This window comes from Paralichthys olivaceus, chromosome 8 (assembly GCF_024713975.1).
Source record: "Paralichthys olivaceus isolate ysfri-2021 chromosome 8, ASM2471397v2, whole genome shotgun sequence".
NCBI classification, from domain to species: Eukaryota; Metazoa; Chordata; class Actinopteri; order Pleuronectiformes; family Paralichthyidae; genus Paralichthys; species Paralichthys olivaceus.
Genome location: NC_091100.1, coordinates 19285918 through 19307700, shown reverse-complemented (window position 1 = coordinate 19307700; position 21783 = coordinate 19285918). Strand labels below are relative to the sequence as shown.

The 21783-nt window shown below is 39.9% G+C and overlaps 3 protein-coding genes across 3 annotated transcripts; 1 reads left to right on the top strand and 2 right to left on the bottom strand.

Annotated features, from left to right (window-relative positions):
• Nucleotides 1-979: 979 nt before the first annotated feature.
• On the bottom strand, nt 980-7179 carry afmid (arylformamidase). Its single transcript, XM_069530812.1, has 11 exons — nt 7040-7179; nt 6658-6748; nt 5229-5333; nt 5069-5117; nt 4896-4981; nt 4705-4777; nt 4424-4521; nt 4181-4259; nt 2559-2694; nt 1995-2099; nt 980-1735 (listed from the first exon to the last, which is right to left on the bottom strand). Exons 1-11 carry the CDS (start codon nt 7064-7066, stop codon nt 1706-1708), a joined length of 879 nt encoding a protein of 292 aa, XP_069386913.1. The 5' UTR covers nt 7067-7179; the 3' UTR covers nt 980-1705.
• A 1131-nt stretch (nt 7180-8310) lies between these two features.
• Nucleotides 8311-12626, top strand: tk1 (thymidine kinase 1, soluble). Its single transcript, XM_020104927.2, has 7 exons — nt 8311-8503; nt 8688-8719; nt 9111-9224; nt 9679-9772; nt 10009-10098; nt 10383-10502; nt 11689-12626. Exons 1-7 carry the CDS (start codon nt 8438-8440, stop codon nt 11863-11865), a joined length of 693 nt encoding a protein of 230 aa, XP_019960486.1. The 5' UTR covers nt 8311-8437; the 3' UTR covers nt 11866-12626.
• On the bottom strand, nt 11973-21760 carry syngr2b (synaptogyrin 2b). Its single transcript, XM_020104926.2, has 4 exons — nt 21491-21760; nt 18400-18637; nt 16044-16180; nt 11973-15187 (listed from the first exon to the last, which is right to left on the bottom strand). The coding sequence occupies exons 1-4, from the start codon at nt 21599-21601 to the stop codon at nt 14927-14929; spliced, it is 747 nt and encodes a 248-aa protein (XP_019960485.2). The 5' UTR covers nt 21602-21760; the 3' UTR covers nt 11973-14926.
• Nucleotides 21761-21783: the final 23 nt, after the last annotated feature.

Here is a 21783-nt window from a genome sequence, read left to right as displayed (position 1 = left end):
CTGATCATCTGTGTGGACCTGATCATCTGATGCCACTGACTAAAACTACTGAATATACAATTTCAATACACACTTTCAAAAACACACAAAATTAAATGAACCACCGCAGCAACAACACGCATCACATAAATCTCACCCAAGTCTAACTCATTTAACTGTATACTCATTTTCCATCTGTTCAAATCCAATATATATATATATGAAATCCTAAAACAACTCTGCTCCCACTGTATAATATGTATTATATGCATCACACACACACACATATTGTTATATTATATTATTACTAATTTATTACTTTTATGATGTTTCTATTTTTACCATCCATTGCCCAATATAGCAGATGGTCACACACACTGAATCTGGCTCTGCTGGAGGTTTTCATGTTTTTTTTCTTTTCACAGTCCAAGTGTTTGTTCATTCAAGGAACTGTTGGGTCTGTAATAACCATGTAATGAGCCTTGAGGTAATGCATGATGAATGTTAGGATTTGGTGCTATACAAAGAAAATCTAATTTAATTGTACATGCTACTGTAACAAAAAAAGGATTTTCTTATTTTAGCATAACAGATACAAAGCCACTCTAGAGCCGATAATGAACTACTACTGACTAAGTTCACACCTAAGAGAAATGTTTAGGGTAATAATACTATCTCTGAGAAAATCAGGGGGTAATGTTAGAAGTTTGCTGTTTGGACCCTATCACCCTAACTGTTAATGGACCCTATGGTTCCAGTCTGCTGTTTATCATTACACAAACCTGAAATGATGGTTCCAGTGATGAAAATGTATCTCCACTAAGTCTTAACTCTCAAAAAAGTCATTAAACAGAAGAGTCTTCATTTGTATGACATGCACAGCTTTTATAAATAAAGATAATGAAGCTCTAATAGGATGAAACAGTTCTGTGGCATATTTGGAGACAATGTGTAACATCTGACTAGTTTATACATGAGAAAAAGAGTGTCAACACATAAGTTCACAAATAAAACATTTATTGTGGTAATTCTCAATAATCTACAGTGATGAGTAACAGAACATTGTATAAACAATGATGCAAACAATGAATAAAGATGCTAGAATGAGGGCAGGGTTTAACAATGTGCATCAGTTATTCACATTTATTTTAGATATGTCTGTTTAAGTATCAGTTTTCTGTGTTAATGTAAAATAAAAAGTGCAAATAAAAAATTTTTTTTATCAACACTTAACCATGTGTGGATGACACATTCATTTCCCCTGCGTAACACATCATCACTGCGGGGCTGCAATGAAAATCTTCATTCACTATGTAGGGTATGTCGCTAAGCTGTGATTGTCCTTTCTGATGACTTCAAGTCGTGGTGCAGATTGTCACCGCTTACAAGTGAATATCAGCAGTTTATCAGTTGTATGATTTGCTACAATCACCATCCTTGAAGTAGTTCAGCTTGAGGCACACAATGTTTTTGCTACGTGTTAATGTGGTTGGGACATATTGAGCCTGTTTAGGCACAGTAACCACCATGAACAAAGTTCAGAAAAAACAATGAAACAGTAAACTAGATGTTCAAAACAATCTGTGCCATATTAGTATTAATCATTCAAAATGGATAGATTGTACATTTAACACAGTGCGAGTCTGAAATAATGCATATTATATATTATTGGGGGGGTGTATTCATTCAGAGGTATGTTACTATTAGATGACGAATCGAAGACACCTCAGCTCCTTCCCATCATCTTCAAGAGAAGCTGGAAAGAATGAAGAAATTAAAACACATCTGGTTGTTTTAAGACTATTACAAATCTTTGAAGACTATACTATAATTTTATTATGTACTGTTAGATGAAAAAAAACAGGATATTTCTAATTGTTCAAGGTTGTTATACTTTACATTTATATAATAGTTAATGATCACAGTGTGAAAGGAAAAGGGTTAGGGACATTCTGGAAAACACCATTGACACTCATTTACAGGTCAAATTATTCGGGTGTCGACTGCTTGTGTACCTTTGTTAGGTGATACTCCCCATCTACCAGCTGCTCAATGATATTGAAGTGGTCTGTGTTCGGCACATCCTCCATGGTCACATTCAGTCCTGAAGTCTCTAAAGTCTTCAAGAAAGAAGTGAGGAAATAGTAGATATATACATATACTGTATAATCATATTTACCACTGCTAAACATGCTAATTTGATGGTTCTTTACGCAGCAACAAATCAAACACAATCTGTCATTTTGCTGATCAGAGTGATCATCAACTTCAACTAAGACTTGTTGAGGAGCAGTTGATGAACTCTGGTATTAATTTGTATCAGTGAATAAAGGAAATAACTTCAACAAAAGCATTTCAAATTATATGTGGCTAATACTCTATTGATGATAAAATACTACATAGTGTTAAGATGTATGACAAATTCACTATGTAATGTTTGTTCTACTATCCTGAAAATAATCCATCCTAATTTATTATTCTAATTATAAGTAGTGAAAATATTAACAACAGCCCTCATTAATATTTAACTTTATACTCTAATCAAAGCAGAGTTTACTCTTTATATCAACAGCACTGACTTTGTAGTATTCTTCTGATTGCTTGCGAAACTCTGGCGAATCGTTCTCAGCGACAGCCACAACAATGTGACAACTGGAGGACGAGAGCTTGAGCTGAGGGACCAGTTTGCTGGGGCTGTTCCTGACCGCCACCTCCCTGCACACAGGAGACACCCGGGGGACAGAGGAGTCAGACACTGACTGGCACGACAGACCAGCAGAGGACAAATACAGAAACAGACACACACACACACACACACACACACACACACACACACACACACACACACACACAGTAACGTCTCTATATAGTTGTGAGAACAATCACCGACATAATGCATTCCCTTGCCCCTTACCCTAACATTAACCATCACAACTAAAGGCCTTACCATAAACCACATTCTAACCCTAAAACCAAATCTTAACTCTAATTCAAACCTTTCCACGTCACTTTAATGGCATTTACGGGTTCACACATAGAATTGATGGTTTACTGCAGGGTTTCAAAAATATATCTGGATCATTATCAAGTATTCATATGAATTTAAATGAGCTAAAATGGAGTTTCCTGAAAAGCTTATATGTGTCATAGTTATTTTTTATTTAATTTGCTACCAAGAAGTATCTATTAAACCAATCTGTATATAATGTGGCACAGTGTGGTGCCCAGGTTGACAAACTCTGGATTATCAGGAGTAAGCCGGTTAAGTAGGGAAATGGCATGATGCGTTTACATGTTGTTCTAGTCTGATTACTGTAAAACCCTAGTCTATCTGGTCAGTAATCAGATTATACCCTTGCACCATATAGCATTGCACACTGTTGCAGTCGCTTTAAAACAAGTATCAAAACCGATGGAGCAGAAATGCAGATATTATCTTTCACACATTCCTCTTCCTTTTCAAAACCTGGTCCCTACATGTCTCACAATGCAACTCAACAGCTGACAGTTCAGTCAGAGAATTGGGAGTGTTATGCTAGAAGTGGCTAATCTAGCACTGAGCTGTTTTCCACCATTGAAGAGCAGGATACAGAGGTCTAGTACAATCAGTGACATCACTTGGGGCAACATGTTTGACTTCACAGGCTTCATAAAACTTCTTTCACGTTTACAGTAGTACTCCCCCGACATGTAAACAGACTTTGATGTGTAAAATAAGGATTTTCCATTAAGAGAAGGAAATTTGATCTGACATCATGATCAGCTCTCTAAGTGCATTTTAAAATAAAGAGGGCTCATGTAAAACAGATGAAAGTTTTATTCCTATATTACTTTACTTGCAAAGCTGACAGATGTTTTACTAATCACTGAATGTTACCAGGATTAAGCTTAAGGTTAGTTAAGTATTTCTCTACCATCTATAGGGGATCCCATTCAGTCTGATTGATTTCTAGCTGTGTTTCCAATACTATTCTTAGACCCATAGCATAAACACTAGATACCTTAAAGATAAATATATGAATGAACAGGTGACCAGCGCTCTGTCGCAGATGCGGCTCATTAACTCTAAGTGACATTGTCAATCACAACAACAGCGTGTTCACCGAATCAACAGACAAATTGCCCATTCTAAAGAGGCATGTTTAGAACAGGCACTGTGCACTAGTACATGTTATTGCATTAAACGTTGCCATCTACATACTCTGTCATCTTCAGAGGCTCGTTGACGTAGGTGGACAGGATCGGCAGGAGGTCGTAGATGCCACTGACCAAGAAAGCCCCTGGAAGATAATTATGAAAACAGTTAAAAACAGTTTATAGATGATGCAGCATGTCTCCACCTTTATTTCTGTTTCCTTCCATTTTAGTATAATGCTAATTATAAAAAGGTCAACGATTGTGTACCGCATCTGTCACTCGTCCCAATTCACCTGGTCGTACTAACCTTTGATCTGAGGGGTGATGCTGTACTGTGACCAGTCAGTGGAGAGGACCATTGCAGCAAGGTGAGCCCCAGCAGAGTGTCCACACAGGTACAGACCACTGAGAGACAGATCAGAGATTTCATAAAACATCAACTGCAACACAAAGGATTTACGATGGAAAATGTGACATTTTAGCTCAACGTGAATGAGGGGACAGAAAAATGATCATAATAACATGATGCATTAAAACAATCTTTATTCAAACTGGGTGATGGTAACAGGGGAAAACAAGCAAAGGTACCTGATGTGAGAGTACTGCTGAATGACAGACACAACACTCTTGCGTACTTGAGACACCATCAAGTCCATGTTACCTAAAAAGGAAAAGTAAGGCCACAGGCAGAGAGTTGACATTATCAGTTTATCCTCCTTAAATATTCCATCTTTCCCTGAGAACAAAAACAAACTTTATCAGAAATGAAAAGATTCTACCTTTCGGGGCGATGTCGTAGCCAACGGCAACCACCACGACACCTTTATCGACGAGTGGAACAGCCATGAATCCTGACTCCTCCTTACTGTATGTGCACAAAACCTCAGCATGAAAAAGGGTAAGTGTACATCTATGTTGCAGTTCAGAGGTTTCTGAGAGTGGAACACTGTACCTGAGAAACTGCCAGTAGCCGCCATGTATGTAAATAACAAGAGGGACATCTGGAACAGAGGGAATGAAGCATTTTAGTTCTCATGCTCGACATCAACTTCTGAATACTTGAAGATGTAGGAGTGAGGTTTCCGTGTCATGACAGCCACTCCTGTCCGTACCCAAAGAGTTGGTTTTGGGTATGTAGACGTCCAGTTTCTCTCCATCTCCCTCTCCATATGGCACGTTGAGTAAAGTTTGAGCCAGACCACGGGCTCGCTGCGTACCTGAACGACACGTGATATCAAAGCACAACATTTTCAACATATGCTGATTGAGAATATGTATATATTTGTCTGCTGTCAAAGATTTTGCTACATTATCTATACTAGATATCACTTTTAATACTTCTGACAATTTAGATTATTGGAGGCAATTAAAAAATGATGAAGTCTAGAACAAGGTATGGACAGGCCTCTGACACAGGAGTCAGAGGCTCACGTGAGTAACAGCTCACGATTTTTTATTTTTACCTCTGCCAAGATGGTTATTATTTTACCCTTGCCTGTTGTTTTTTGGTTTATTTGTTGCCAAGATTACAGAAAAACTTGCTGGAGGGATGAGGCGTGAGAAGAACTCATTTAAAATGTTTGTGAGGATCTTTTCACTTTCTTTATGTTTTAAGTCAAATAATAATTAAGGTTATAAAACTTTTTTATATTCTATACTCTTTTAATTTTATCTTATTTCTATTTTATTTTATCTTTTACATTTCTACTTCTTCTAGAACTAGACAATCATATGTAGGATTATGGCCGTGGCAGAGGTATGTGCTCAACTACTCATTCTAGTTAGTTATTTTATTCACTTAAGCGTTTTTATGCCATTGTTTTATCCAAAAACACTTTTCCATTACTTGCTTACTGTTGGTGCTGACTGATAATGAAGAGAAACATCCCTCTGGGTGGGGAGCTTTGTTGTACTTTGCAGCTCTCAGACATCTCCCCCGCAGTCAGATCTCTAATAAAGATTTCCAATACCTTACAAAACTACTAAATTTATTAAAATTTGGATATAAATTTACATCTAGCATGAAGATGGTATAAAAACGAATTATTATTTTTATTTACTTCAGGAAGAGGAAACAAAGTATTTTGGCAGTTTCCAGTTTCCCCTTTGAAGTTGGGACTACATAAGCTCACTAAATTCAACATAAACCCAAATATGTCGCTTTGTTTGGACTATGTACAGGTGTACGAGCTTGTATTCTGCTAGGCTGTGTATTTGTATTTTCTTGAAAAAAGATGAAGTTGTTACAGAAATCTTCACAAAATCAATCTGTCATTTGTATAGTATAAACATCAAAGGCATATCGTCAAAGTGCAAATTGTATATTACATACATATAGCGAATATAAGTAGCCTAGGTTATATGTGTCACAGCCTCCAGTGTCCTAATCTGACGGTAGAAATTCAACAGAGATACACATCTTCACAGGGATACGACATTTGACACGACACCTGTGTTTGCTCCTGACGGCTGTAAATATATCCTGTTGCTGTCCTGTGTGTTTGAGGTGAACCAGCCTCTAATGTCAAACAACACACTGACCTTCCTTCACAGCCTTAACGTGAGCCTTGACCACGTCGTCCTCAGACATCCTGTGCGACCACCGGCTGGGTGAAAGCTGCCGCTCCAGCTCCTGTCACAGCGACACACTACCGTCAGCCGGGCGGCCATGAAAAAGCCGGGGACACCCACCACCATGAGCCGCTGACATGTGCTAATGCGCCCCCTAGTGCTCATATTCAAACCACTGCTCTGGTGAGGGGATCATCACTGTTTTATGTTACTTCCTTTATTTAGCTGTGAAAATGGTAATAGTGAAACAGGGGAAGCTTCAAAATACAAACAGTTAAAGAAGCCTGTTATACACACAGGGATCACAGAAGGGGAGAACAAAGGAAAATAACACAATAATGTAAACACTTACATCTTTCTTCATCTCAGTCCAGTGCATTGTTTTATCGCTTGAAGTGTCTTAAATCACCCAGAGTCTGCTGATAGAAACAACCATCCAACTGTGCTCAGTGTCTGGTGGAGCTGCTGCTGCTGCTGCTGCTGCTGGTGTTACTGAAGACCTGGACTTCAGACCTTATGTTGATCTAAAGCTGTACACAGTAAACCATGCAGCACTCACTGAGTAAACCAAGTGACAGAAAACTCCACCCACCACCACCTCTTTCTTTCTGGATTGGGGTTTATTAAAAACTCTTTGACTGAATAGCCACAAGTTACATCAAACTGCCACTGCTAAGACATGGCATATGTTTGTGGAACTGTAATGTTGAAGAAGAATGAAAGGTGCAGGGCTGTGCAGAGAACTTTAGAAGGACAGGTGCTCAAAGCTGTAAAAGGCCCATTGAACCAGATTGTAAAACACATCTGTGGAGATTCTCAGTAGTCCAGGTCATGGTAACTTCAGGAGTTCAAGAATGTCTTCAAGAGAACAAGTAAATACAGTTGTTTGTGTACACTTATACACCATACGCAAACAGCATTTCCAGCATAACCTGTTGAATTATTAATACTTAACTCAAACAGAATGAAATATAGAACCTAAGAACAAACTGCACCATAAAAGATAAACAGAAGAGTTTACCCACAAGTGAATTTACCATGTACTTTTCCTGTCATCCATGAGAAAGATAGATAGATAGATAGATGGATAGATGGATAGATGGATAGATAGATAGATAGATAGATAGATAGATAGATAGATGGATAGATAGATAGATAGATAGATAGATAGATAGATAGATAGATAGATAGATAGATAGATAGATAGATAGATAGATAGATAGATAGATGGGTGTACAGTTACATTATTGTCTTCATGTTTGAGAATGTTTTGTTGTCAGTCTAATGTTCGCGGGAACGAGCGTTGCAGCTGTTCCCTTCAAATCACACAGAGAGCCAAACACAAGCGCGTGTCCAGTGCTCTGTGCTCTGATTGGCCGATAGTGGCCCCGTCACGCTGTTATCGAACATGTGATTGGTTGTAAAGAAGCGCTACTTTCCCCGCCATGGGTAGGAGACCCGCCCCATTTCTGTCCTTGATTGACTTACCCTCGTCTTGTTCTCTAACCAATCAAAACCATTCCTGCCTTAATGTAACCCAATCACAGGCAGGTTAGAGGCGGGACTTCTTGCTCTTTCCTGTACGTGCATTGGTCGAAGTCATTTCCGGTATAAAAGAGCCGCCAACAGTGGCCGGCGCGCCACATTCAACTCATTGTTTCTGAGCTGCTGCTTCTGAGAGAACATAATAACGACAACACTTCTGTTTTCCCTTTTAGCATCTGTTTTCATATTTAAACGTTAAATCAAAATGGACTGTGTGGATTTCCCAGGAGTTCTTCCAAACTCACCGAGGAAAGCCCGGGGACAAATTCAGGTTCGTATCACACTAACGTTATTGTGTCAAACGTGTCGGGAACATGTATGTATGCATGTACTGAGACTCACTGTTTATATGAGGCAAACAGGGCACGATGCTAATGTTAACGTTACCTGTGTGTTGAAATGAATACTGTGCTTGCATATCCACCGACCTGAACTGTCTGTGCTGTTGTCTGCAGGTCATCTTCGGACCCATGTTTTCAGGCAAAAGGTGAGTGAGTCATTCACAAAGTTAAAACACCAGGTGTCGGGACATGTGGAGCTAGGTGCTCATTTTATATTCAACCTTTTAAGTAAAGTTAGAACCACACAGACCGCCCAGGCTTCCCCATCCCGCCAAATCTGTTTACCCTGCTCCCATCACTGAAGTCTACATGAAGCGTCTGTGCAGCTCGTGTACTTTCTGTATTAATGTCACTTCACACTGACTCTGTTCTTTATACTTAACATGGTACATAGTGTTCATTGGTAAATCTACAATAGAATGAAACCAGTGTTTGAGATCCACTGTCACATAACTGATATATGTTGTGTCTGTATAAACAAAATGTATAGATGGGTTTCACTGAAGTTCAATAAAGTGATTGTCATTTACTTTGCAGCACTGAGCTGATGAGAAGAGTGCGCCGCTTCCAGATAGCTCAGTATAACTGCCTGGTGATTAAATACGCCAAAGACAAACGATACTCTGACACAGGAGTGGCTACACACGACAAGTGAGTTTTTATTTCTCTAAGTTGTTCACATGTACAGAAATACCCTCTCTGTGTGTGGGGAACTAAAGTTAAAAGAGAAGAAGGCTTTAAAAGCTTGGATTTTCAACCTTATTACAAGTGATGGAACAAAGAGGAGAGAAGAAAATTGTGCAGCCAAGTTTGGATCCAGTGAAAAGAGATTTACCAATTTATAGGGTTTGTTTCCTATAATGAAAAAGTTCAGTATTGACCGATCATGAAGTTGAATTTGGATAGAGGAATTGAAAGAGTTGCTTTTGTCTCTCACCAATCTCATCCATGATACTTGAGCAAAAGCTGACCACTAGTGGTGAGATTATGTAGCTTCTGATGATATATTATTCATATGTTTAAAAACAGGAAGTAATGTGTGTGACATTTATCAGGCACCTTTCCTTTTTTATTTTTCCTGATGTTTATCCTGTCCATCTTTTAGAAGCATAATGGATGCTGTACCAGCCAACAGTCTGGGGGATGTGCGGTCTCTGGCACTGAAAGTCTGTGTCATTGGAATTGATGAAGGACAGTTTGTAAGTATATGAACTGTATATTTTCCTCTTTCTTTTTTTTGCTTAAAAATGTCACCTTCAGGAAGAAAACAACATGTATTATTGTGGACCTGTGAAAAGTGTTAATTTAGAGGAGCTGTGTGTGTCACAAATTGTCTTAACACATTTGTGATCCAGCGTTTATCAGACAGAGATATTTTCGAACAAAGTGTCAGGAGGTCACCACCTAAATCTGTGCTTTTTTTATGTTCTTGTAGTTTCCAGACACGGTGGAGTTTTGTGAGGAGATGGCAAATTTAGGAAAGACAATCATTGTAGCTGCCTTGGATGGAACTTTCCAGAGGAAGGTTAGTGTTCCTGTTTGTTTCTCCCATTCAGCGTGATGCTGGTTCTTATTAACAAACAGACACTGTGTGGACACTGAAGGGTCAGACAAAGTATCACGATGGGTATGGACACAACATAATGTCAAAAACAAGGAAAACAATTTTGAGGATGGACTGTGAACAATCTGCATGCGCAGCTCTTTAACTCTTTCAATGTGCTCATTATTTCACACCATAGTGTCTCTTCTGTCCTTGTAATGTAATTATACCTGACTGTTTTCCTGCTGTTCTGTGCATTCCTGCAGCCATTTGGAAACATCCTGAATCTTGTCCCTCTGGCAGAGAGCGTGGTGAAGCTTCACGCTGTCTGCATGCAGTGTTACAAAGAGGCTGCCTACACCAAGAGGATAGGAGCAGAGAAAGAGGTGAGGAGGCAATTTTGTATCAATAAACTGACCATATAAGGTGCTTTTCAATACTTGGGCCCTTTTCAGACCTGGTATTACCATCCATCTTGGATGATCCAGTTACAGGTGGACAGCTTAATGGGATAGTTGAAATGAAAATTCACTCATTATCTACTCACCACTATGCCACCTTTGGAGTCTCAGGGTAAACAGCGTTCCAGCCAAATCCAATAAAATTTAGGTAAATGGTGACCGATTCTTCAACCTTAAAAAAAACAAAGTGCCTCCATACTGCTCCTGTGGTGTCATCCAAGTGTCCGTATGCCCCAGCATTCAAACTGGACTCAAAACAGCATTTACACCATGTTTACCCCTGAAACTCCAAAAGTGTTTTGTGGCCTCAAGCACTTCACTCACCCCTCCATCGGCATAGCGGTGAATAGATAATGAGTTAATTTTGGGTGAACTATCCCTTTAAGTACAGTTGTGAATGATCCCAAGATGCACTCAAGCCGATTTAGGATCCGATCACTCATTTTTCACCATTTTGAGGTGGTCCAGGTTGAATGTGGTGACATTCTTTGAGCTGTGTTGATGTAAATGCCTCCCGGACCGCCTACTCAGCTGACATCCTTTTACAATGAACTGAAGATATTTTTACACTTCTCAGTGTACTGATGTATTGTGTGTGTAGCGTAATTTACTGACTGCCACTGATTTTCTACTTTTTTTCAAATGGGTTTTATTTCAATGTAAAACTGCAGCACATGATTTGACAACAGACAATTCTCTATGTTCAGACTGTGTAAAACAACATAATCAGGCCATTGTGAACAGAAATGAAGTATGTGTTTGTTCATACATACAGCAGGGACGTGAGATCTGACCTCCGTCACTTGAGATGCATTCATTTAACACCAGACGGGAACAGGGTCTTTCTTTAAAGGGCAGTTTTCATCTTAAATACCCCACCATGTATATTTTCAATTAAAGTGTAATGTGATTATATTTTACTTTTAATTATTTTTTAGTTTTATAAGTCAAATAATAATTACTGTAATTCTGAACATTATTGGGTGTCTCAAGCACAAACCTCCCTGCATTTAAGAGCAGGTAGATTTGGTGTATTTCCAGACAATGTGAAAAAGACAGTTGCGTCTTTTATCCGTCTATACTTTTATAACATTTATTGTTTGTGCCGTAGGTGGAAGTGATCGGCGGAGCAGACAAATATCAGGCGGTGTGTAGAAGGTGTTACGGGGGTCTAATGGAGGAAAAAGAGAACAGCACACCCTTCAGGAATGAAACTCCACAACATCTCGTAGGAAAGGTCATGGATTGTGGCGTTCCCCGGAAGCTTTTCTCATCTCTCCATCTCTGAACGCTAAAACAAGACATGTAGCACAAGGCCTGGGGAGAGTGGAGGAATTCAACAATTATTATTTTTATGTGTGTGCATATGCAAGAGCATTGGAATTTTTTTTTAAAAAATTTTTTAACTGGCATGGTTTAAAATGATTGGTGTTTGTTGTATCTTGAAGTGTCTACAGTTGAATTTAGTTAAATCAGCTCAGATTATTTCTTATGTATTTGAGGTAAAACAGTTTTAACTTTTTCTATGTTTTTGCTTTGATGGAGACGTACACTTGAAAAACATGAAAAAATCCATAAACCAGCTTATATTTCACTGACATATGCTTAACTACAATAGAATCATCACCTGTAATCTTTATGCATTTTTACTTTCTTGAACTGTATTTTTCCTGGTAACTAAAGTTATAATTTATTTTTTCTTAAATGTATGATCTGCTGTCAGTTATAATGAATTTGTGGATAAGTTGACTTTGGACTAAGGCTGCTCAGGAGGAGTACAGTAGTAAAATTTATGATTTCAAAACAGATCAAATGCTCTTTTCAACAAATTTGCATATGTTAATGTTTTGATGGTTCCCTTCAGTGATGTGTAATCCAGCGCCCTCACATGCTACCGAGGACCAAAATAATCTTAAAATCCTGGAAGGCTGTACTATATATACCCTGCAGTACAGTCAAAGTCTAAATTTGTATATACGAGCTATGGTCTCACTATGTCTGAACATCCTGTGAGTGATTTTATTCTGTAAACAAAATGTTTTGAAAAGATTGCTGTCATGCTCCTTTTTGCAACATCACAACTTCAGTGAGTGAGGAAAAATGCTAGAAGGACACTTTGAGAGTGCACCAAGGCTAAGACTGTACCTTGCCATGTTGGAGAAGGGATACAAAATTCCTGGATCTGCCTGATTATCCGGATTCTCTCGAAAGTTTTAGTTTTCTCCTTATGTCGAGCTCCTCCATCACAAATTGTCAGTAGTTTTAAAGTAATCCTGACAGAGGCGAACAAATGGCATCTCTTTGGAGGAGGCATCAAAGCAAGCTAAGAGCTGGTGCCAGTTTTTATAAAACATTAGAAATTCACAAATAATAAAACAAGATTTTTCACAAATGATTCCTGTCTTCTCAAATCTAAAACAAGGAAACTTACAATATAACTATATCTAACAAAACATCAACAAAATTAACTTGGCAAGCTCATTGCAAATTTAATGTGGGCTCATGAGTCAACATTTCAAACTGTAGCCTAATTACTATTACAATACTGCAGGGAGATGCTGGAGACAGAAAGTCAAAAGGCACATTTTTAGAAATTCATGATTAGTTGAGTTATTCAGGACGAGCAGTTGTCTAACATAAATACACTGAAGTTTTCACACAATAGATTTAACTTGATTTTCCAGAGCAAAAGAAAATCACTCGTGCAGCAGAGATCCACAGCTGTTTAACTGACATATAACAGGAGCATTTCATCATGGCACATTTAACTCTCACTCACTTTCATTCAGTTTTCTCCTTCAGGCACAAAAGACAAATCATCAGCGTTGTTATTCATATATTGTAGCCTCAGTGAGTTACACGTTGGAGGTGGTTTTTTCATGATTGCAAATGATAATGCCAAGTTCGACGGATATAATCCAATTTGTGGTATATCATCAGATATATGGTCTCAGATAATGTTATATCTGAAGTCAGCCTACACCTTCACAACAACCATGGGACAAAAAAAGAAACTGATCTCAGGCCAATTACTGTCAGTCACTTGAACTGAGCTACGACAGCCAGAGGGCGGCTGAAGTGTTAAACTGACTAACACTACTGTGTGGCACAAAGTAAACCAGCAAATGTGTTTGAGTCCCACTGTCGCAGGCTAAAGTGTTAATCTGTTATCTTGAAAGACACAAACGCTGCAGTCTGCCTTCAACAGTTCAGACTAGGTGTGTAAACAGAGGATATCATGTCACTGAGACCTTGGAGCAAGAGTGAGGAAGAAGCATTGTTACTAGTGGTTAATCAATGACTTCACAATGAGGACATGCTCAGTGGATAAACTTGTTCAATAAGTGCATAGCTCTACAATCCCCTCCCTTCTCACTATCTGAATGTTGGCTGCAGGTATAAAGAGCAACACTGACTATGCACGTCCAGTGGATGACTCTGCAGTTTGGCAAATTTACCACATTAAGGCCATTTAAGCCATCGTCACAGCTCAGGAAATGGGGGTTTTTAAAGTTTTTCATATCTTCATCAACCAGGTTTTACCAAAAGAAGTTTTAAAATCAGTATCAGTTGAGATGATGAAGACATGAATCATTTTACTGCAGCACAGAGATTCTTTAACAAAGAAAAACTAAAAATCTTTGTTTCAAAGGTGTTTTATGGTGATAATAGTTAACTGCAAAATCCTACAAAGATAGGACATTAAGCTTTATAAAGGTTGTTCCCACTGTACTATTTAATTTAAAATCTATTTAACTATTTACAGGGCCTCAAGATACTGTTACTGCACTGAAGGAGAAAAAATAAATCTACTTAATGAAATAAGAAAGTAAATCGCACATACAACCATAAAAATGGCAGCTTTGCAAAGCCTCAATTATGTACAAATGCACATTCTCAGTTTCCAACAGAGAGTAAAGTGTAAACACATTCCGTGTTGTTTTCTTCCACTCTGACTGGAGCTTCATAAAGTCACATGATGTGACCTTTGACCTCCTGGGTACATTCCATCATCCCTCTCCCTGGGATCGGCCCATTTGAGGTAAGAGTTGCATCTTTGCACAGAGGACTAAAGTCAGATTACTCAATCGTCGTCAGGACTAATCACGACACTCCTGCCTGACGTCTCAAGATCCGACCATAGAACGTTTGATGTAAACTTCAGTGTCCCACATCTGTGGCTCGCAGTTGCACTGCTCAGGTTCGCACGTCTGATAACAAAAAAAGGGTTAAATCAAATGTAAAACCACATCAATATGATATAGCTCCTAGTCTGTGCAGTGCAACTCCAATCTCTCTATCCACAGATGAGTGGGGACACCACCTCGCCCGCGCCAGCTCCCTTTGTCTCAGTAGGTGGGCGGCTGGTAGCCGACGTCTCCTTGCGGCTGAAGGTTCGAGGCAAAGGGAGGCTGCTGGTGCATGTCGGGCACGCTGCTGGGATAGGCTGCGTAACTGGTAGGGGTGTAGGTGGTGGGGTTGTAGGTGCTGGGGGGGTAGGTCGGAGGGTAAGTGGCGTGGTGATCCGATGGCGGCTCTGTGTAGGTCGGGAGCGTGACTTCAGTGGTACCACGGCGGAAACGAACCAGCCCGTAGTAGGCTAGGATTCCCTGCACGATGAGGTGAGAAATGTAAAGGTCAGTCCAGGTACATTGAAAGATTATGCATCATTTTAATAAATCACTTTGACTTCACACTAATGCTGAGGATGTTTTTAAAATTTGGACAATAAGGTAATATTTTTCTGTGCAAAAGTGCAAAAGCTACACAGCATGGAAGTCTATAGGTCAAGTTAAAGGTCCAGTGTGTAAGATTTAGGTGAAAGGGAACTATTGGCAGAATAATCCTCATATTTTTTACATTAGTCCAGACTGAACAAACTAAACACCTTTTGAGTTTTTATGACAAGCAAAGCTACCACAGGTTCTTTTTCATGTTTGGAAGGAGAGGGTGAGGTGAGGGGTGTTCAGCTGCAACAGGCAATTTCAACACCAGATATCTCTAAATTCTACACACTGTACCTTTAATAAGAGTCTCTTGCAATAAAACGTTGGTTTAGCTGCTGACACAATAGAGTCAAATGACTTCCGCTGTGTTACCAGGCAAAGGTTTGACAGTAAACACTAAGATGGAAATTGGCAGCTTTGTAGTATTATCAACGTGGTTTTTGATGTTAAAGTCTAAAGAGTAACTCAGAGACCTTTCACTGCTGGATATACTTGTGAGGCGAGATTACCCAGACGATTTATGGTTTCTCTCTTTTCAAAATGAATCTTATTGGAAAATGAAAGCTGAAGCTAATTTATAAACTTTATTAGTAAAAAGCACCATTAGTAATCTGTGTCAGATCTTAGTCTGGGCAACAATCATATTATTAAACTTCTTTCTCCAGCTGCAGCTCAGTGTTGAAGTGACATGGTAACATTTGAGCTGTTTTAATAAAAACACAGACAGCGTCCTGCTCACCCAGGTGGCGATGGAGAAGAACGAGAAGGCAATGGCGGCGCGTGCAGCGTCCTGGGGGATACCTCTGACATCATAAGTGCGACCCCACTGATTGGCCAACAGGCAGAAACACACAAACCACAGGAAGGCCCACACCCCTAGAAAACACACAGATGTGCAGACGTGGATGTGAATGATCATTTTTCCACACTGTGTGAAACAACATCACAAGCACTCAGTTGAAAATGATATGAAAATGAATTCCACTAGACAAAGGAAGAAAAATGTCAACAGAACAAAAAGGTCGCTCCTGTCGTAATCTGCTCAAATGATCACAAGCTGTTTCACAAACTACCACTTCTTTGTTTCCCTTGATGAATGGCTGACTGTGATCTGTGCTGTTTGTAGCTAATGAATGTTTAATTTAGAAGAATCTGTGAGGTTGTTCTACCCCCCCACCCGGCTGCTCGCTCCTCGACTGTACACTACAAGGAATAATAGGGCCTACATGTTGTGTTATGTCAGGAACACAGGCAGGCGGTCTGTCCCACATTACACCAACAATCAGAGGCTTTCTGTACTAAGAGGTTCACATTTATAGTAAATGAGCAAAATAAAACTCAGATGGGGAACCTATGAGGAGAAACAACCACTCAGAGCTTAAAAACAGTTAATAATGCTGTGGAAAAAATGGGATTAGAAGATACTGCCCTCTCGTGACTTTCATCCTTTAAAAGCTTCTCTGGTGTAATATATACGTTTGCAGCTCTCACACAAATAAAAACTGAGTGTCCTGGGAACCTTTTACTACTTTGTCTGCAAGCCCTTTTTACTACTATCACCTTAATTGTATTATTTCTGCACTAAGAAGCTTTTTTAAGCAGAAACCTTAAATGTGGTTAACACATTATCAAACATTTAACAATACGCATTATGCAGACATAGACTAACATTGTATTTTAGTTTTAAAATGGAATTTACATGTGAAACTAAACTGTGCGGCCTGTAAACCATTGTTGCAATCCAGCCTGCTGGAGATAAATGAAAGTACAAGTTATCCAGATTGAGATCCCTGCCATAATTTTGAGATAGTAGATGGCTGATTTTGTGATCACTGGAATTAAGGTTGGAATTGAGGATAACAACACGGTTTCTAGTTTGATATTTGATTTTTCAAAGAAGTCAGCAGAGAATCTGAGGCTTTATTCCTCAGCAACAAAGAGAATAAATTTGTCCTCATTTAACTGAAGTAAATTTTGAAGCATCACCTATTAATGTGTTTCATGCACTTTAATAGGAATCTAATGAGCTATAGTTGCTTGGTGGCACAGAGTGTCATCTGCATACATGTGATCAGAAATCATACCATCTTTAATGACATTGGCATAATTGAGGCGTATTAAGATTGAATATCTTTCTAGTTCTAAGAATCAACCCTTGCGGCACTCCACACGTTATTGGGAGACGCTCTGATGCGCATCTACCACATAGTACAAAGTAGTCTCTGTCATGGATGCAGGACTTGAACCAGTTCAGGGCACATTCAGAGAGACCCACACAGTGCTCCAGTCTGTTTTTTAATATACTGTGATCAACTGTATCAAAAGCAGCAAGGAGCTTTAGTAGCTCGAGGACAGAGACCAAAGTCATTCAAAACCTTGATTAGAGCAGTCTCGGTACTGTGGTGGGGTCTAAATCCAAAGTGGCAAAAGTCGAAAATAATTATTTCTTGACAAAAAGATGTTGAATTGACTTAAAACAGCTTTCTCAGTGATTTTACTGATAGGTGACAGGTTTAGTGTGGGCCAATTATTATTCAGAACGGACAGATCCAAATTGTTTTTAAGGCCATGAGGCTTTTCATGGCTTTGGCCAAACCTCTGGATAGAAGGGAACTATTAACTATCTGCAACACATCAAATGAAAATCTTGGACAAATCTGTGGGCAGCAGATAAAGACAGTACAGGAGGATTTGGGATCTCTCTCTGAGATGTCTCTTCTGGTGGTGCAAGATTAAAGTATCAAAGTGAGTCATTTTACAAGACTTTCTAGTTGATTGTTAACCTTAGAGTCGTATTCAGACATGAACAATGTTTGCCTTTCACATATAATGATCGCAGCAGGAGATGCATTCACAACAACAGGAAAATGTCTGGAACATTTAGGTGAGGTGTGGCACCAGAGTAGTGCATGCAGAAGACAGGACATGAGGTATAAATTCAAGTTACTGCAGAATTGGTAATGATTTCATGAAGGCTTGTCACTGAGTGAGTGGCACCTTTCAGACAACACATGGCAATTTGATCCATTGCTATTATAAAAAGACTGATAAGTGCAGTTTTAATGCCAGTTTTAAACAATAAAGCTTTTGCTCACCTGAGAATCCCAGGTCGGCCATGACAACGTACTTCCTCTCCTGTGCATTGCTCATGAAAGGTAAGTAAACATCTAACAGCAGGAAGGCCACGCAGGCCAGGAAGGCAATCACCCCAATGGCCACAGCATACTGACACGCTGAGTCATTCTGGTTGAAGAAGCACTTTGCCTGTGCACTTTGGGGACTGTTGATGTATCCCTCTGTTGTGATGCAGGCAAACACCACCATGGCAAATATCTACATCCAAACAAAGAGAGCAGGAAGGTTGCAAATAGTGTAAAGTGAAGGAATACAAGATTTATTTACATTTTTTAAACAATCAATGATTTGCAAACACTTAACTATCTCAGTTAAAGGAGCATTTGGCAGTTTACTTCAAGTTTACCCATTAACTTCACACTGCATACCGTACATGACTCCTGACCAAATGTTGAAACAATAGGTCTCATTTCATTAACGAAATTAAAATCTACAATATGACTTAATCAAAAACAGGTAATGCACAATATTTTGTGTCAAGCTCACATCACTGTCTTCAGTTCATTTCAAGGAATGATTTGGAAAACTCTTCCTTGGTGGTGCATTCAACAGACACCTTGACATTTGGAATTTGAGACTGCTTCCAAAAGACATCTCAATGAAGACAACAGCAGCCCCAGTGGAAAATAAACCATTGTGGCTGCGATGACAATGTGTGAATTCAGCTTGTTTTCTATTATGAAAGTTATGAAACTTCACTCTGCACCATAGACTGTTTATCAAAAGCTCTGCAAACAACATGCAGCACACAAACATTAAGTAGGACTCACTAATGACGGGCAATGATTCTAAAGTAATAAACAGGCAAGTTTAGAACGGGAACGGCACCAGTTTCAACAATTTCACAAAAACCTGTATCCATTTCTACTTTCAAGCCAAAATGGAATATTAGGCATCGTCGCCCACAGTCTTGTCTTATTGCTGACTCTTGCAACACCCTCAAGTTCTTTTGCTCAGAAATCGAAGAGCATTAACTGCTGCCAGGTCCCTCTGACCGTCCCGTGGTCTGTTACTGTCTGCTCTGGTTACCCACCTAACCATGTGACCTACTTCAGAGTGCAGCTGCCTGCCATGTGACTCTGGAGATGCCACCAGTTCCCTAACAACACTCATAATGAGATCTGGGAGGAGGATAGAGAGGGACTGTTTAACACGTGGGAAGGAGGAGAGGCCGTAACCCGGCCAGACAAAAGGTAAAGTGACTGAGCAGGAGGCAGAGACGTTGAGGGTTGTGAACGCAGGGACTTCCAAAAAATGAGACAAAAGTGGGGACTGTTAGAGAAACAGATGGATGTCGCTTTACATAAATACACAGATTGAAAGCGTTGAGTGACAAATGTTAAATAAACGACAACATGTTCCATGTGAACAAAAGGAATATTGTTTAGGTGGATGTGACGAAGCTCTGCCTTAAACAATGACGTCTTGTATTTACCCATAAACTAAAACCACCAAGACGGTGAAGAATATGAGATGGCTATTCCTAGAACAAGACTTTTCCTTGTTCTGGGAACAGGTGTATTGCATTGTGGGACATGTGGGCGGGGTTACAGAGCAAACAACGTTGTTCTCTTACTGCAGGTGCTTGATCAATGAAGCACGAATAAAAGCACCAGAGATTGATGGTAGTCGAACCCAGGTGAATACTTGATGGGTTAGACACAGCTGCAAAGTATGGGTGTGTGTGTGTGTGTGTGTGTGTGTGTAATAGAGAGAGACATAGAGAGAAAGACACACACACACACACAAACTCTCCAAGAGTAAGAGAGGATCAGCGAGGGGAAGGTATCATCTTACCTGCCCACCAGCCCCTGTTTACTGGTGACACACACCTAATCTCTCTTTAACACACACATGCATATAAACATCTGTTGTGGCAACCAAGAGCACATTCTGTCCTCAGTCCTTATCCACCACAGTGTTCAGGTAAGCTGTGTTTCCCTCTCCCTGACCCTGCATGTACATTAGCCAGAGGCCTAACCAATGGTTTACGCCTCATGAGAATCAAAAACCTGTAATTCAACCGCCCTCACAGTGATCCTCCATATGAACCTGTAACAAAATGAAAGCAGTGAAACTCCCACTAAATGATGATCCTTATAGTTTAATTTCACCAAGGACCGATAGTTAAAAGCTAATCCTTGAGTGTGTGAGCTCAGAAACACTCAGGGTTAGACGCCACTATTTTTAATGCCACAACCTGCCTGGCTGAGTTTCATTTTACACATGGCATATCAATGTCCTCACCACATAATACAAATCTATGCCATTTGATTTACCTAGCAACAGATGATCAGCCATGTGTAGCAACTTCCCAGAACTTTTCCTGGGATGTGAGTTCTCCTCTCTATGCAAATACCACTTCTAATAACATCCCCATTCAACAAGTCTATTAATATACACTCTCATATTCATTTTGAAAACATTGAATACTTTCGTAGAAAGCAATAAATTGTAATCTGACTTTCAAGAGTCATAATACAAAGTCAGCTGAGGGCAACAGAGTTAGAGACAACAAGAGATTATTATAGAGATGTTATTTAGCTGGTTAGCCTCCAGTGTGAGTGTGTGTTCCTGTACTTATATCTTTGTGATCTATTTAAAATTGTTTTGGAAACTGAGAACATTTTGACCAGTCCTCACTTTTCCAAAGAGCTGTTTGATAATAAGACTAGGTTTTAGGGTTAGAATTAGGTTAGACGTTTAGTTTGGATTATGCTAATGAGTGCCATCACTAAAATAGAAATACAAATGTGTGTGTGTGTGTGTTTCCTGTGTTTTGTCCTCTGACAACAGCAGTGTTGACCTGTGCTGTCACCGAGCTGCTGTCATACACCAGCTGCGTGCAACATGACGCTCCCCGTGGAGACGCTGCAGATAGTAGCCTGTTGTTCTGGCCAACACAGATACAAATAAACACATGTATAAGAGCGGATAAATCATATATATATTTATATATATGATTTATCCGCTGCACAGGGCTCCTCGCACCTGTTCTCAGGCCACGTCTCCTTCCTCCTCTCACAGCGCTGAACACATGAACACACTCACCCAGCTCAGCAGCCGCACTATGGTCTGCGGCTGTCTGACAAACTTGTTCAAGTCGAAGCCTCCTCCTGCGAGCGAAGCCCCGTACACACTCGCAACGCCCGCGTCTTCCATGTCTCTCGGCAGCAGTTCCTCCGGAGCCCACAGTGTGCTCTGACCTGGCCTCGCAGCACGGCACGGCACGGCACGGCACACGGCAGCTGAACTGAAACTGAAGTCAAGTGAGACAGAGCCGCCGCTGTCACCACCTCCTGCAGGCGAGGGCGAGTCGAGCCAGTGGGGCAGGAGCTGCGCAC

Excerpts from the sequence above, each read along its gene's own strand:
- afmid (XM_069530812.1), bottom strand. The coding sequence starts at position 7,066 with ATGCACTGGACTGAGATGAAGAAAGAT. Across the intron at positions 5,334-6,657 it reads CGTTAAGGCTGTGAAGGAAG|GTACGCAGCGAGCCCGTGGT; the intron begins GTCAGTGTGTTG and ends CGTGTCGTTCAG. Across the intron at positions 4,522-4,704 it reads CAGCAGTACTCTCACATCAG|TGGTCTGTACCTGTGTGGAC; the intron begins GTACCTTTGCTT and ends TCTGTCTCTCAG.
- tk1 (XM_020104927.2), top strand. The coding sequence starts at position 8,438 with ATGGACTGTGTGGATTTCCCAGGAGTTCTTCCAAACTCACCGAGGAAA. Across the intron at positions 10,099-10,382 it reads ATGGAACTTTCCAGAGGAAG|CCATTTGGAAACATCCTGAA; the intron begins GTTAGTGTTCCT and ends GCATTCCTGCAG. Across the intron at positions 10,503-11,688 it reads GGATAGGAGCAGAGAAAGAG|GTGGAAGTGATCGGCGGAGC; the intron begins GTGAGGAGGCAA and ends TTTGTGCCGTAG.
- syngr2b (XM_020104926.2), bottom strand. The coding sequence starts at position 21,601 with ATGGAAGACGCGGGCGTTGCGAGTGTGTACGGGGCTTCGCTCGCAGGA. Across the intron at positions 18,638-21,490 it reads TAGTGCGGCTGCTGAGCTGG|ATATTTGCCATGGTGGTGTT; the intron begins GTGAGTGTGTTC and ends GTTTGGATGTAG. Across the intron at positions 15,188-16,043 it reads TCTTCTCCATCGCCACCTGG|GGAATCCTAGCCTACTACGG; the intron begins GTGAGCAGGACG and ends CTCATCGTGCAG.